The sequence below is a fragment of the Berghia stephanieae genome, chromosome 5, assembly GCF_034508935.2.
Source record: "Berghia stephanieae isolate SIO BIC M18660-M18661 chromosome 5, UCSD_Bste_1.3, whole genome shotgun sequence".
Taxonomy (NCBI): Eukaryota; Metazoa; Mollusca; class Gastropoda; order Nudibranchia; family Aeolidiidae; genus Berghia; species Berghia stephanieae.
In genome coordinates, this window is record NC_088364.1 from 73,713,392 (window position 1) to 73,730,891 (window position 17,500).

General features: G+C 34.6%; 2 protein-coding genes and 1 long non-coding RNA gene across 5 annotated transcripts in view; 1 reads left to right on the forward strand and 2 right to left on the reverse strand.

Moving 5' to 3' along the window:
- LOC144973588 (zinc metalloproteinase nas-6-like) overlaps window positions 1-17,500 on the reverse strand; it is a 699,617-nt gene that overhangs the window by 403,348 nt on the left and 278,769 nt on the right. The gene's annotated exons all lie outside the window — the stretch shown is intronic.
- The window catches only part of LOC144973582 (uncharacterized), a 109,952-nt gene that overhangs the window by 70,529 nt on the left and 21,923 nt on the right, over window positions 1-17,500 (reverse strand). Inside the window, exon 1 of one of the 2 annotated variants that reach the window (XM_078916208.1) lies at window positions 7,476-7,785. The exons of the other annotated variant lie outside the window; for it this stretch is intronic. Within the exon in view, the coding sequence (XP_078772334.1) occupies window positions 7,476-7,479 (4 nt within the window). The 5' untranslated portion in view covers window positions 7,480-7,785. Of the gene's footprint in view, window positions 1-7,475; window positions 7,786-17,500 lie in introns of those variants that run through there. 2 annotated transcript variants of the gene reach the window in all.
- Window positions 916-15,058, forward strand: LOC144973583 (uncharacterized). Of its 2 annotated transcripts, none has more exons than XR_013645584.1 (2): window positions 916-1,049; window positions 13,836-15,058. It is a non-coding gene; the product is annotated as an uncharacterized LOC144973583 (long non-coding RNA). The 2 variants fall into 2 exon arrangements; XR_013645583.1 differs by lacking the exon at window positions 916-1,049 and adding an exon at window positions 5,292-5,346.

The following is a 17,500-nucleotide window of genomic DNA, read 5'->3' on the forward strand; positions in this document are numbered from 1 at the left end:
TTTGTCTGATCAATGAAACTTGTAAACATTCAAACATTTTCAAACCTCCCAGCCAAAAAGTAAATATTGCAGTACACAGAACTGAAAAGCATAGTACACACTGCCTGAACAAGACGGAAGCGTATCCCCTTTGTCACAGGCCCAGTTTGTGGCAGGCCCCGTTTGTCACCGACCCAGTTTGTCACAGACCCAGTTTGTCACAGGCCGACCCTATCTCGATCCTGTGCATGATGGGAGTTATCGCTGACACTCTCAAAAGAGTAAATATATGATTTGATTGATTGATTGATTGATAGTATGAATTGAATTTTATTTTTCAATTAATTTCAGAATTGAACATCTATTGTTGAAATCTATAGAGTAATTTGCTTTTATTTGCATACAACACGAAACAAGCTAAATTTACATTTTAGACGGACTATCTCTGCATCACCAATTTGAGGGAGGAGAATGAAAAACTTAAGCTACGACTACAGTGTTAAAATGCTGTAATTATTACTACCATCTGCAATCAAATACTTAAGTTAAACAACAAAGCGACCCTATTCTCGAGTCTTCTTTTAAGACATACTTATGTTTCTTCTATAAAGTTTGTATACAGATTTACACAGTTTGTCTGAAAAGCGTGTTTATTGCAACTGGAAGTTATGAGTAGAGTAACTTGAAAGGATGAAATGAATGTAGACCATTGAACTTAAAGGAAAAGACTCTAAACAAAGTGGGCGTTGCCCTCTTTAGATTTGTTTAAATACGATGACTTCCGCCATGCGCAGAGCCATTTCCATTTTAATGGTGTACTGGGTCCAAATCTCAAATATTTACCTTAGATAATTCTTAATTTTCTATAAATTACTCTCGTAAGTCTTGGCGATTTTTTTTTTCAATCATAAGAGTTGCTATGATATAAATCTTTATCTCAATGAGAATGGTTAACTTTAGGATTATAAAATTCAGTCGACTTTTCCCTTATAAACGCTAAATTAGTTTTAAACTAGATTCAAAGATCTCTGTGGACTGGTGGACGCGCCCCATTTACTACATACTTTTAAGTAAGTAAATTTTAAAGATTTCATTTCAAACTTATATGTATGATTTTTCCAAATAATAATTATCACGAAAAAAATTTTCTGTTTCGAAATAACACAGACTACTTATTTTATAGTAAATAAAAACAAGATATTTACTGTCAACAGTTCCGAAGTGACTTCCCCAAGTGTGCTGGGCGATATCAGAAATTTTCGATATCAATACAATTCGATATAGTAGCGATACTAATATTTCAACAAGAAATATTAATGATCACTCCCCTCGTTTGATCTTATTACTGGAAACGGCGATTTTGCAGCGCGATTGTAACATGTATGAAGCATGATGGTTTTGTAAATATAAGTCAGTAAGTCCGTGTGAAATATATGTTGAAAAAGTCTATTAATTTTGAATCAGAGTGGGAAAATAGCGAAAGATAGTGCCTCGCATAACTAATCATAAGACAAAAAGAGTGTATTGACAGCCGGTTTCTTCCTATTCATCAAACGAAAAGAGCTACTTTCGTATGACACAATAAATAGTATGCGCTTGGCTAAAAAGCTCATAACATTGCCATCCGGAAGTATAACGGACCAACACACGAAACTGTGTGTATCCATGAACGTTCATAGTCGAGTTAATATAGTTCAGTGAGCATTACTCATAAACGGGGATGGCAAAAAACAATAACAAAGACCTGTGTGACGTCATCTTTGAACTATCTATAGTAACAGCTGATCGACCCACTGGAAATTCCTTCTCGTTGTCCGTCCAGTCATATCTATGATGTGGACATACAAACATATTCTAGAGTAAAACAAATAAACTGGAATCTCTTATAGATAGTTCGAAGATGACGTCACTCGGGCCTTTGTTATTGTTTTTGCCATCCGCGTTTGTGAGTTGTTCTCACTAAACTGTATTAACCAGACTATAAAAGTTCATGGTTACACAGAGTTTGTGTGTTGGTCCGTTATACTTCCGGATGGCAATGTTGTGAACTCCTTGGCCAAGCGCATTCTATCTATAGATAGTTCGAAGATGACGTCACTCAGGTCTTTGTTATTGTTTTTTGCCATCCGCGTTTATGAGTAATGCTCACTGAACTGTATTAACCCGACCATAAACGTTCATGGATACACACCGTTTTGTGTGTTGGTCCGTTATACTTCCGGATGGCAATGTTATGAGCTTCTTAGCCAAGCGCATACTATCTATATGCAGGACAACAGAAAACGTAAGTGGTTGGTAATCATTTTGTTCATCAGACTTACAGTATAATAAAGGAAGGCAACAAAACCATCTGTCACGTTACTGTAGAACGAGCTTAAGTCTCAATGGAAAATTAGCTTAAGGAGACCATGAGTTGTTATTTTACAAACCTGTTGTAAGGCTATCCTGTGTTGGCAACGCCTCTCAGTCGTCCTATGAATACTACTCACCATGGTTATATAGATAGTATGCGCTTGGATAAAAAGCTCATAACATTGCCATCCGGAAGTACAACGGACCAACATACAAATCTGTGTGTATCCATGAACGTTTATAGTGTAAGTCCGTAAACGGGTGACTAAAATCATTGCACGGAGAAGACAAATTTATGCAACATCAGTCCGATTTTAAAGAGATCAATAAAATCATAGTACAGAGAAGGCACATCTGTTACTATGCATTTGTCCCAATAAAATGTAGATAGTCTGAAGTTGACGTCACTCAGGTGTTTGTTATTGCTTTTTGCCATCCGCGTTTATGAGTAATTCTCACTAAACTGTATTAACCAGAACCGAATATAACTGTTCAAGATTACACATAGTTTTGTGTGTTGGTCAGTTATACTTCCGGATGGCAATGTTGTTAACTTCTTGGCCAAGAGCATACTATCTGCAGCACAGAGAAGGCCGAAACTGTGTTATACTGGCCGGTTCGGTAACAAACTGAATACAACACAGAGAAGACCGAAACTATGTTATAAAAGTATTAAATGCTGGTCGGTTCGGTAACAAATTAAAAAGCGGCTTATGTCGGAATATCACATCTCCCTAAAAGAGTGTGATAATAAAAAGGTGCCCGTTAAAATAAAATAAAATAATAATAATAATAATAATAATAATAATAATAATAATAATAATAATAATAATAATAATAATAATAATAATAATAATAATAATAATAATAATAATCCTTTCTTAAAAAAATATAGCATTGTGGAGAACATTGTGCTTATTTGAGTCAATAAAAAAATTGACACGGCGCACAACTCTACCGAAAGATTTGAAAATTAGAAATGTGTTGTTTACAGATAGATAAACAGATAACTTGATTTCCTTTTATAATTAAAGTCAGTTTGAAAGTTCGTTAAGTCAAACAGATATCATAAAATATGTACCAACGACGACACTTGACTCCCAAAATCAACTAATTTTGACACTGTAAAAAGTTCTCAATTTGCGTCATCTATTTATGACATCAAGTATTATTATTACTTCCGTTGTGTTGTTGATTTAGCGGTGATCAGTGTTGTTATGTATAATTGCGTGTATGTTTGTGTGTGTGTGTGTGTGTGTGTGTGTGTGTTTGTGTGTGTGTGTGTGTTGTATACATGTGTGTGTGGGTGTTGGCATTTTTCAGCAAATCGTGGCATTCATAGTGATATTATTCACTTGATCACATGAAGGTATTTCAGTCGCCATTTTGATTCTTTTTTTTTTACTTTTTGGGTTAGCTCGAGATCGGAGGATATTTATTTTTCTATTAAGGTTTGTCATAAGTCTTAGTAAAGGTTCTAGGATGTTTGTTTTTCCATAAGGTAAGTAAAGGGGAGACATTCCGAAAGCTCCCACATCCCCAGTATTCTTTAAATTTGTATTTTCACCGTTGATATTTTGTCAGGCATTTATTTATTCAATTTGACATTATATAGAAGTATTTTAAAAACTCTAGAACAAACCTTGATAGATTTGTGAAAGTTTAAAATTTCCTAATTTGACCATTGTTTTGATTTTCGGCCGTCATTTTGATTTGTTAAATATTGAAAGGTAGTGCAAAGCAGTCCGAGAGTTGTTTTTTTTTCTATTAGGGTTAGCTCGAGAGGTTAGTCATACGGTGCTAGGGTGTTTGTTTTTCCATAAGTTAAGTAAAAGGGAGACATTCCAAAAGCTCCTACATCCCCGGTATTCTTTAAATTTGTATTTTCACCTTTGAACTTTTGTCAGGCGTTTATTTATTCAATTTGTCATGATTTTTTCTATTAGAATTAGCTCGAGATCAGATGCTTTTTTTTTCCTATTAGGGTTAGTCATAAGTCTTATTAAAGTGCTAGGGTGTTTGTTTTTCCTATTAAGGTTAATTAAAGGTACTAGGTTTAATTTTTTCTTGGGGTTAGTTGAGGGAATATATTATTAAATATATTATTGGGCCACACAGAAATATCAACCGAAGATATACCAAATTACACAGACAACGTTGTTTACCAATCTGCCCTCATTAAATGATGGTGAGTACAGTATCGAATGAAAATAGTTCTTTCCCCGCAAAATTGTGGGCTTTTTACTAGTAAAAATAATAATAATAATAATAATAATAATAATAATAATAATAATAATAATAATAATAATAATAATAATAATAATAATAATAACAATAATAATAATAATAATAATAATAATAATAATAATAATAATAATAATAATAATAATAATAATAATAATAATAATAATAATAATAATAATAATATATACTTTATTCATCCAAAAAAATGGAAATTCGAAATTGAGTAGGTCAAATCTCTATCCAGATCCAAAAGGCTAGTGCAAAGTCGTGGACGTAAAATAAATCTGAGAAGCACGGTTGATCTCAAAATTTGTTGGGCCATGTTCGGTACAGAGTGAAGAAGTGTCCACACTACTCATCTTCCTCACAAATATTAAAAATTGAGGTTTTATATAACGCACTATCCACTAAATGTGCTCAAAGCGCTTTACAAGGGGTCCCTGGTCAACAGCAACATTTAACATGTAGGACGGGACATGCCGCCTGTTAGGCGATATTACAATTTTCGGACAAAGACAACGCTGTTAACGGCCAGGTACTCATTTTACACCTGAGTACGGTGAGAGAATCTGAGTAAAGAGTCTTTTCCAAGGACTCAACTATGCGCCGATCGAGGCTAGAACCAAGGACCTTCCGATCCTAAAGCGAGTGCCATACCACTAGACCACATAGCCGCGCAACGCTGTTACAAGAAATCAGAAGGGCAAACCGGAGACAACAGGACAAGATTTGTTTGTGTGGATTGTATTATCTTTACGTGTTACTGAATAGGTACGTTTTGATTGTTAAAACCTTTTCACTTTATTTTTTGATATTTTCTTATTTTTAAATAAAGTTATATAATTTAATTAAATCAGCAGACTTGTTTAATAATTTAAAGCTATACTTTTGTGGGGACCTTTCGTAATATCATTGTGAGTAGTAATATAAAAAGCATGAGAAGCCGTTGTTAAATTGTTAAATTAAAAATTGCATGATCAGCAGTTTATAACAATAGTGTGTAATTGTGTTATAGTATTACACATGTGTAATAGGTGTGTCAATTGTATTATTGTTGTGTGTTGTACACACTTTGCAGTTATTTTTAATTGTATTATTGTGTGTTTTACACACTTTGTAATTATTTATGTCGTTAATATACATGCGTAGGAGAAACCGTTATTAAATTGTATAATATGTATTATCATTTTATTATAGTAGTGTGTAAGTTTGTTATAGTATTAGATATATGTAAAACCTGTGTTAATTTTATTATTGTCGTGTGTTTTACACACTTTGTAGTTATTTTTTAATTGTATTATTGTGTGTTTTTACACTTTGTAATTATTTCTTAACATACATGCGCAGGAGAAAAATAGGTATTATGATTATTTTATTATAGTGTAATTGTGTTATAGTATAAGATATATCTAATCCTTGTGTTGATTGTATTATTGTTGTGTGTTTTACACACTTTGTAATTATTGCCGTCTTAGATGTGCGATAGCTATATTGATAAGATTTAAAAAATAGATAACAAAAAGTCCATGTTTTAATGTCATTGTCCTAATGTAATGTCTGTGAATAGATACGAAGATGCACCGTCACATAAGTTAATAACACTCACTTTAAATAATGTTGATATATTTTAGAATAATAATAATCATAGGTTCAAAATTACTCATAATAGATCTCGCATCTCTATTCGGATTTGAACTTGAGACATTTTCGTGCGATAGATAGACGCCTTACAATTTGATCAATAAAGAATCGGTATGTGATCACGACCACGACTCATGGTCGTGATCAACACAATTCGTCGTTTTCTTACGATTCCTGTCTTCTCTGAAAGCCCATAATCGCGCAGAAAGCTTACTCAGCGAAAAAAAGATGAAACATAATCAATAGTATAAATAAAAAAGACTTATTGCGTTGTATTGATTAAAGATCAAATAAATATACCAACATTGTTTAAAGTGAGTGTTATTAACTTATTGTGAAATTCAATACAACAACCGTGTCGGTTTCATGAAAGTTTAACAGCCTGTTGAAATAAATATGTAAGGAACAAATGGATCTTTAATCAATAGAACACAATAAGTCTTTATTGATCAAATTGTAAGGCATAGTCATGTCGTAATAAAACTGAAGAAATAAATGATGTATTAACTTAGAAGAACTTTGATATTCTATTTATAATAAATGGCATTTATAATAATTTATAGCAGAGACGTTTATAGCTTTCACCGTCTGGAAACGAACCAGGTGCAACGGCAATGAAACCACCTTGGTACCAATTTTAATACTCCAAGAAAAGATCAGCGAGGGGGTGACATTGGCGTATTTTATAAAACAGAATTATCTAAACATGTGGAAGTCCCCGAAATGCGCTGCAAAACAATGGAGGTCATTGATCTAAGAACACCCCTCCAGAATACATCAACTGGACCTACCGACCGTCAGCAAACAAGAAAAACAAAATAAAATTAACCGATGTTAGGAAAGAAATAAACGAGATGTTAACATTGCAACACACGCGACCTGGCCATTCAATCATACTCTGCGACTTTAATTTTCATTTCGACATCACAGATCCCGCTAAATTGCGTGAGTCACTATCAGAGAACTACATGTGGCAGATCGTAACAGCGCCAACCCACTTTGCTAGTCATATTTTACATTGGGTAATAATGGAAATTAAGAATCCCCCCCCCCCCCCCCCCCCCAAAAAAAAAAATAAATAAATAAAAAGCAAGAAAAACAACGCCATCGTCGATTACCTCCCCTTTTCGGACCACTCCCTCATTTCTTTCAATCTCGACGTTTCAACACCACACAAGACACCATCACCACATCAACCAGAAATATCAAGGGTATTAGTTTGGACAACTTCAGAGGCGACTCAGATAAACAATACTCACTCATCAAAATTCAATGATTTCTCCAGACCAGTTGAATAGGTGTCTCATCGAAACGGTTGACGTATGGCATTCATATGCGCCATTCAAAACAAGGACTGTCACCAACCGGAAGTAAGCTCCGTGGTATACCTCGGGCGTTAAATGAGCTAAAACACAGTGTCGGAAAGCAGAAAGGCTGCTGAAAACATCAGGTCTTACCATTCATCGTGAGATATACAAGAACACATTTGGCGCCTGAAATAAGGCAAAGAACCTCGCATCTTTTTTCAAAATTCGAAACTTCAAAGTCATGCTAACAATTATTTGGTATCTGTAATACTCTACTTGGAAGATACACTTTAATGCCATCAGGGACGGCTGGTAATAATGGGCAGGGTGGGCAAATACCAGCCTGTTTTTTCAAGTTATATGCTGTATTACCAGGTCCGAAATAATCAAATTTAAATTAGATAATTTCAAAAGTTACTACTTAAACTTGATGCTTCGTACTGAAATAAATATGTGTGAATTTTTGATAGATTGCGAATCACAATGCACCCCGTAATGCATAAAGCAGGATACGCTCCTGATCTTTTTATCACCCCCCCCCCCCCCCCCCCCCCGCCGCCCCAACCACTCCACTCCACTCCGCCCTCATCGTCATCTTATCGTCACGTCGTCTGACGGTGAACTAACTCAGATTTTTGCTGTCTGGCCTCTCTAGTACTAGGTCGGGCTAATTCAAATGAGCCCCCACATACGGGCAGATATTTTTTTGAGCGATCGGCGATCGGGGGCGTGGCAGTATAAAAAAGTGGACAATTTTTTTCGGATTTTCGCTGTTTTCACGTCGGATTCGTGATCAGCGTCAAATTTACAATAGGTTTGATACTAAGAACTGTGTGTTTACTCCAAAAATTGGTGAAATTAGAAATAAATTTTAATTAATAGTGAGGCTATGTGGCCGACAGAACTGATCCCAGTTACTGTCTGTTATTCTATCTTTCGTCTTGCGCACAATAGTGATTACTTCTCACTAAATTATATCAATTAGACTGTTGAAGGAACGAAATTGACATCATTCCACTCTTTGTTATTGTATTAAGGCAGTCATTTTGGTAATTAGTTCTCACTAAATTATATCAATCCGACTTTTAACGTTCAAGGTTACTCGTAGTTTTGTATGACGGTACGTTATTTCCGACTGGTGGATGTTGTGAGCATTTTACCTAAACTCATAGCATCAATAACCGTCCAAGATATTCGCATCATATGTAGCAATAGCTATAATAATCTAACATGTCGAGAGAGAGAGAGAGAGAGAGAGAGAGAGAGAGAGAGAGAGAGAGAGAGAGAGAGAGAGAGAAGGGAGAGAAAGAAAGAGAAAGAGAGAAAAATTTACTTGCGCTATATATACCGCTATATTCAATAAAGGTGCTCAAATCACTTTATAAGGTTCTTTGGCCAACATAAAAACATGTTAGACGAGACATGACTGTTAAGCGATATTGCAATTGTTTCCCGACAGAGACGACGCTGTAAACAGCGAGGTACTCATTTTAATAGTGAACAAGGTGAGAGAATGCGAGTAAAGAGCCTTTTCCAAGGACTCAATTATGCGCCACTCAGAGCGGGACTCGAATCCAGTACCGTCCGATCCAAAGCCGCACAAAAAAGTGATGAGAGAATAGATTCATATGTATTGAAGGAGGAGAGAGCGGATGGAGTGAGTAAAGTTCTTGGATATTTATAAAAGGAACCAAATTGACGTCACTCATCTCATTGTTATTGTTTTTAGACACCCATTTTTATGATTAGTTCTCATTAAAATATATCAGACTATAACGTTCAAGGTTCCATGTAGATCTTTGGGCTGGAGTGATATTTCTGGCTGGCGGACTTTGTGAGTATTTTTATTTAACACAGAGCATCAATAGAAGGAATGAATTTGACGTTAGTCAACCCGTTGTTATTGCTTTTAGACAGCATTTTATAATTAACTTATCACTAAGTTATATCAATCAGGCAATGAACGTTCGCGTTTGCAGTTTTGTGTGTTAATATGCTATACCCCGATGGAGATGTCGTGAGTATTTTTCCAATACGCATAACATCCATACATTTACAATCCGATTTAAGTTTAAAAGCAACGTAGACCACGGAAATTTTTCCATTTTGTGGACAATAAAGATTTGTTATTTATCGTCATTATTATTATTATTATTATTATTATTATTATTATTATTATTATTATTATTATTATTATTATTATTATTATTATTATTATTATTATTATTATTATTATTATTTATAAAACAAATCGACAGTGTTCCCGTGGCAGGTTAAACGGGTACTCCTCGGGACTACTCGCATTCGCATCCCCCCCCCCCCCCCAACCACCACCGCCACCCCACACACGCACACAGCTCTTTTTTTTTTTTTAGGGGGGGGGGGGTTGGGGGGGGGGGCGCGTTGTTTGTAGATTATAATTCAGGGTTACAATGCCACCCCTGTCATCTGCCAATCCCAAATGTCTGTGTCAAGGTCGACCGTCATGTCGCGACAACCGATGAGGAGGAAAAAAAAAAAAAAAAAAAAAAGAACTGGCATATTATTATATCATTACATTGAAAATCATGAAAACTATTTTTTATTTTGTATGAACGAAACTTTTGCCATCTACCTCTTCCTGGCGCAACATTTATAAAAATATTATTTAAAAAATAATAACACAGCATTTATTTGGCGCAATATCCACGTGCTCAAATCGCTTTACAAGGGGTCCCAATGCAACAGCAATATTAAACTTGAAAGACAAGACATGACGCCTGTCAGGCGATGGGACATTTTTTTCCCAACAAAGACAACGAACGGTTATGTACTCATTTCACACCTGAGTACGGTGAGAGAATGTGAGTTAAGAGCATTTTCCAAGGACTCAACTCTGCACCACTCTGAGCGGGTCTCGAAACCTGAACCTTCCGATCCGAAAGCGAGAGTCTTACCACTTGATCCATCACAAAACAGGGAGGGGCCCTGTTCTGTCGGCCAAATAGCCTCAATATTAATTAAAATTTATTTCTAATTGTCATGGTCTCAAGTGAGTAAAGAGCTACTCGACTATGCATAAAGATATATGTAGAATGAGGCCCCAGAATTTACTAGTTACTATAAATGAAAAACAATTAACGATTTGTTTACAATGAAATAAAAATAATGATGAAATTTAATTAAAAGAGATAAACAGTGATCGTGGTAGTTACAAATAGAGATATGAATATTTTACGTAACTTATAATAATATGTCAGGTTCATAAGTTTACGTTTCCAGGCAGTTGATGGGCTTGGATGATCTATTCCTCTGATAACGGGATTGGACTCGTAAAATTCCACTTCCAGGCAACTGGTAAGGAGTTATTGTGTAGTCCGTTGACAGCGGGCTTGGGTTTGATCCTTGAAGGTTATACAATCAAAGTTAAAAGCTCCGGCGTCTTAATGGTGTAGATATAATATCTACAAAGTCCCAAAAGATAAAAATCTTACAATATATATATATAGGAATAGAGTGACTGGCCGTCCGGCATAGGTTGTGAGAGAAAGTGAGTGTCGAATGTTAGACCTATCAGCTTTTATAATAAATGGCTACGTGACAGAATGTAGAATGAAAAGTATTCACTAATTAGAAATTAATTCGAGGGAAGGCTATAAAAGGAAAGACGATCTAATATTAGAAGGTAAAGTTTATCTAAGCCTACCGAAATATAACTGGAGTGAGGTGAATTCAGTTCTTAATAAAATAAAATTTAATAAGATAATTGTGAACAATCTTTACTGTGACACTAATTTCATCAATTTTTGGAGTAAAAACATAGTTCTTGGTATCAAACCTATTGTAAATTCGACGCTGATCATGAATCTGACGTCAAAACAGCGAAAATCCGAAAAAAATTGTCCAATTTTTTATACTGCCACGCCCCCGATCGCCGATCGCCTCGAAAAATATTAAGCAAAGCGGGCTTTGCGAACGATGGACCGTACCTAGGTTTATCGGCCAGGTATTTGGCCACACACATTGCGTTTTCACCCCGGTTTGCCTGATCGTGGTTCGGACGTCTATCAAAACCGTGCGTGTATGGAGCCTTTATGATGGTTCGCGATGAAGAGGCGGGAAGCTTGAGGTTGGTTGGGTAAGGAGCAACGATAACACGGTCGTTATTGTGACGATAGTCAAACGAATGCATGAGGAGCAGTGACTTCTTATAGGCTATAGTACTATCAGTAGACAATGATGGGGAGAGATTGGTAACATTATTTTGTCTTAATTGTATTGTATGAAGTATTGTTTTTGTTTGTCTTATTTTGACTATGGAACTGATACTTGTCATAGCAGACCTGCCTACTTTAAATAGGAAAATAAAAATCGTAGTTTTCATGGCTAATAAAATCGTAGATATTTTAACTACCTTTAAAAAAAATCACCGGAAATTTCGTCTGTTTTGATAGATATCAAATTTAAAAAAACGAGAAAAAATAATTGGAAACGTAATAATGATGGTGATGGTGGTATAGTGGTAGTGGTGGTGGTAGCAGTAATGATGATGGTAATATTATTATGGTTATTATTATTATTATTATTGTTATTATTATTATTATTATTATTATTATTATTATTATTATTATTATTATTATTATTATTATTATTATTATTATTATTATTATTATTATTATTGTTATTGTTATTATTTTTTTTCCACTTCCATGTATGTGGTCATCAAATTGTATGCTTTATTGGCGAAAGCCTAAGATTGAATAAACTTTGTAATATCGTATGGTAACCATCATCATCATCATTAACAACAACAACAATATTAACAACAAGTACAACAATAGCAATAAAAACAATATCAACATCATCATACAATTTCCGTCATCGTCTCCACAACTATCATTCTAACCAACAGCACCACCAAGACCACTACCATAATTACATCCTCCCTCACCGCCTCGTCTTCCTTCTCCTCCTCCTCCTCCTCCTCCACCACCACCATTGCTACCACTATTCCAACCACTACCACCACCGGCACAATCATTCTAACCACCAAGACAGCAGTAAAAATGATGCAATTTGAGCTCTGAATGAAACTCGAGTCATATCGCTGTTGTTGCTTCTCGATGAAAACTTTAAGGTTACTACGTACTACTGAAAACCAGAAATATGTAACCGAAATATTAATCTCGCCGTTGAGGGATTAAAGCACCTCTTTAATTTTTCGAGTGAACGGAATGGACTTGTATTGTCAAGGTGTTGTCGCATTATGTCTCGTCGCTTTATTTTTAGTTGTATTCTCTTTCGTGATTCATTTTTGATTACGTTTGGAATAATTAAAATCTACTGGTATTGTCATTTCATTGTGAAAGTGATTATTTGTGGTTGAAATATTTTTTGTTTAAAGGTGAAAAAAAAAATAATCTAAAAAAAAAAACAAAAAAAAACCAATAAAAAAAATTAATAAATAAAAAATATATATCATATATATATATATATATATATATATATATATATATATATATATATATATATATATTATTTAAAATATTTACCACAATGTTTGGGGCAGTCTACATCAATGTTTCAGGCTTAATTTGCCATCTTCAGGACTGAGTTGTTTTGTTGACTTCAACAAAACAACTCAGTCCTGAAGATGGCAAATTAAGCCTGAAACATTGATGTAGACTGCCCCAAACATTGTGGTAAATATTTTAAATAATAATTCGCTCCATTACTACATGTCGAGCACTTTTCGTACCATATTTGTATCAAACACGATTCTATATATATATATATATATATATATATATATATATATATATATATATATATATATATATATATATATATATATATATATATATATATATAAATATATATATATATATATATATATATATATATATATATATATATATATATATATATGACCGAATCATCTTTGCCCCACCACTGTAAATAGGCTAGAACCGCCACTGCCACTAAATGTGCTCAAAGTGCTTTACAAGGGGTCCCTGGCCAACAGCAACATTTAACATGTAAGACAGGACATGATGCCTGTTAGGCGATAATACAATTTTTTCGGACAGAGACAACGCTGTTAATGGCCAGGTACTCATTTGACACCTGAGTACGGTGAGAGGTTGTGAGTAAAGAGCCTTCTCCAAGGACTCAACTATGCGCCGAGCGAGGCCCAAACCCAGGACCTTCTGATCTAAAAGTGAGTGTCATACCACAAGACCACAACAGACGTTTTATTAGTTTGTTTGTTTTTTGCCTATTGAGCATGGTCGCAGCTCTAAATTTGAATCTTTTATTCTTTTACTTCCACAGATCTATCTTGATGATGCCTTGGGTTGATTCAGTCCAAAACTAATGTGTCATATTTTATTTAACAATGTTAATGATATTGAACATACATAGATACAACAATGCCATAATTTGTCATGTTTATCATGTAAAATCATGTATGGGTGACCTACAAAACCATTATTTTGAATGGTGATTTGATGATGATGAACAAAATATGTGTGTTGTACAAAATAAATGGCAAAGCTAACAAAATGCAGTCTCCTTAATAAGAGGAGACTGGAGATTGACAAGTGCTGCAAATAATTGAAAAATAATATCAGATGTTTCTCTTAACATGGTTGGAATATATGAGAGGATATTAACATTTTTCAGTCTTCCATTAGCCCTCTCAACATGAATTCTACATGAAGCAATTTCTTTTGTTAATAAAATCTCATTTTCAGTAAATTTATTATGTAAAAAGGGAGGGATATTTACAGTTACTCCTTGAGGTAAAATATCTTGAATCAGGAAACCGCTAAAATTAAATCTTTAGGGCTTAAAATTAAAAGTTTTAGTAATCCACAATTTTGTACAATGACCTTATCCGAGACAGACCCTGGATAAAGTTTAGAAACAAAATTTATCACACCATTTGGACTCACACCAACAAGAGCTTTAACAGAATTCATGGACCTATAAGAAGAATAAGTTAACCGTTGTTTATCCATTTCTTTAGGAATAGCAATTTGGTCATCTGTACAATCAATGATCATTCTGCAATTTAGAAAACTTAAAAATGATGATGGAGCCGATAGTTTATTTTTATGTCTAGAAGGGCATGTAACCTTCATAACATTTTCAAAGAGAAGCTTATGCCTTATGTAAAACATGAATAAAAGTTTGTATAATATTTGTTATAGTACTTTCACTAACGCAAAACGATTGTGAAATATGAAGGTTAGTGTAGTTCTGTCTAAGTTTCATAAGTATAATGAAAATTTTGTCTTTTAATGCAACTGTCTCTTCCTGAACTTCCCATCCACTAATAATAAATAATGTTACCTCTAAAACACTCAACTTATTGAACAATAATATTAAATATTTTAAAAGAATGTACACCTGTTTCCATTCGAAGAACTTTTTCTGTAAGGCTTGAAACAGTGTAAGTGCATTGAATCTAAGTTGTTTTTTTAAGCTAGCTATTCCCTTATGTTTGTCTGTAATTTCTTGTTCTTGAATTAAATTTATGGTTCTATTTAAAATATCCTCACTTGTTCTACAATCTGTTTTTTTTTAAAGATGGAATCCTGTGATGATGGTGACGAGGGTTGAGATGATGATGAGGGAGAAGATAATGATGATGAGGATGATGATGAGGAGGAAAATAATGATGATGAGGAATCTGGTTTTTTTAAAGGTGGGACTTTGTGATGATGATGAAGAGAGTTGAGCTGATGATGATGATGATGATGATGATGATGATGATCATGATGATGAATATGATGATGATCATGATGATGATGATGATGATGATGGTGGTGGTGGTGGTGGTGGTGGTGGTGGTGGTGGTGGTCTTCTTGATGTTGGTGCCAATTGAGATGGGGTGGGAATTCCTTGTGTCACTTTTCTTTTCTTTCTTTCTGGCTCTGATGGAAATAATTTATTTTTATTTCTGTCAAACAATTCAGGGAGGTTGGCTTTGTCACCATCTCTGAAGTGACAAGAACACACTCTTGATGATGATGTTGGATCTTTTGTGCTTTCTCCTGAAAAGAAAAGATAAAAAAAAAAACAAAACAATAATTCTGTAGGGCATATTGATATTATTTAATTTGATAAGTACTTTGTTTTAGACTATCTTGTTTGACACCAGCTCAATGCATGATAAATCAAAGGTGTGCAAGAGACTAGGTTACTGGTGGGTCTCTCGCCTGTCTTTTATGAAATCGCACATTCAGCAAAATGTCGCCCTTCCTCATTACTTCTTTTGATGATTTTGACTAGGTATATAAAAATATGAATTCTTAAATTTACACATTTAAAGTTGATCTTGGGGTTGAGTGGCGCAAGACTGGCGTTTTCTATTTATTTCAGTCAGTACTGTACTGGCCAATGCGGTGATGAAAACGTTGGAGTGTCAACAAGCGGGCATTGGTAAAGGAGAGAGGTCCCTGCCGCCATCTTGCTTTGTTCAAACAGAGTTGCCACCTCGGCTGTCGGGGAGGGGAGGCATGGCAGAGAATCAGAGAAACTTTCCAAAAAGAGAAAAGTGTGTGTGTGAGAGAGTGAGAGAGAAATATCTGCGTGATGGGGGGGGGGGGGGGGGGGGGGGGTGGCGGCGTTATTTTATTTATTTATTTCCGTTTTGCCATAAAGGTATCAAGTTTAAAGTAAGATTTTAACAAATATTTTCTTCTCTTTCTTCTATTTTTCTCCTTTTAAAAAAATTATCACTTATCAGTAGAACTGACCTGTCATTCAGTTTATAGTTTATCTATCAGCCTCAGTATCAAAACGTGTAGATTGAGATATCATTTTTGCTTCAACTTCAATAAAAACCTAGTTTGGAATGTATTTTTATTTATAATTTCATGCAATTGTACAATTTAATCATAAAATATAGGTCTACGTAAGCTAGAACTTGACCTAGATCTAGACTACGAACTCTATCAAATGTTCGACGAGGCGTGCGTGCTTACCTGACTAAAGTGATCCACTTTTTCCTCAATTTTTTTGTCTGCCTCTCCATTTGGAAATCTGTAAAACTTGCAGGAGTGACTCTTTGACTGCTGCAGACAATCTGGTACAAAACACTGGACCATATTTAAGATAAAAATTGTTTTTTGAGCGATTTTCCAATTATTCCTTTCCCGGACCAAGCACGGATTTTTTTGTTTAGAGCCTGCCGGTTCGTTGCTAGGCGGACGTGACGTCAGACTGTGGAATCCTATTGGGTAGTTATACCACAGCTTACTGCTAACAAGTATTTAGGGCGGCAAAAGATAATCTCCACTTGTCTATAATATGTTTGTCACGACCACTGCCGGACTTAGAATATATAAGACCCTAAGCATTTGAAATGTGCAGCGGTTCAGGAAGTCCAGAAAATATACGTCAGTGCCAAATATTATGATTTTCTCACACGGAGACTGACCGAATCTAAAACTTATAAAAACTAATATAATTTTACGTAGTGATATTACCCTATGGCAGTTTGATGTTAGATGTTATAAAATTCAAGACAGATCTTATTCAATAAATGAAATCATTTACTTTTGCAGTTTGATGTTATGTACTCCAATCGTATGTGGAGATCATGTACCATAACCGCTATAAATAAGTTATCACGACTTATGTTTTAATGATTTTTCAGAGCTGCCAACAAACGAAACTTACCCATAAAGTTGAATAGATTGAGCACAGATTACTAATAGATTTATAAATATACGATCTTTGACAGATATAGATCTCTACACATGTGTGCCCGAGGTCAATAAATTCCTTAGTTCTCTAATGATAAATCATAAAGTATGAAATCATAAGACTTGATGGAATTTTACTTTACATTTTAATTATCTATTTTAGTTTTTGAAGGAAAATAAAACATACAAAAAAATATCAATTGGCCTCTTTGACATTTGAATGTAACGCCTAACATTTTAAAGTAAACACTATCAGTTTGTCAAAAAGATAAATTTTCAATG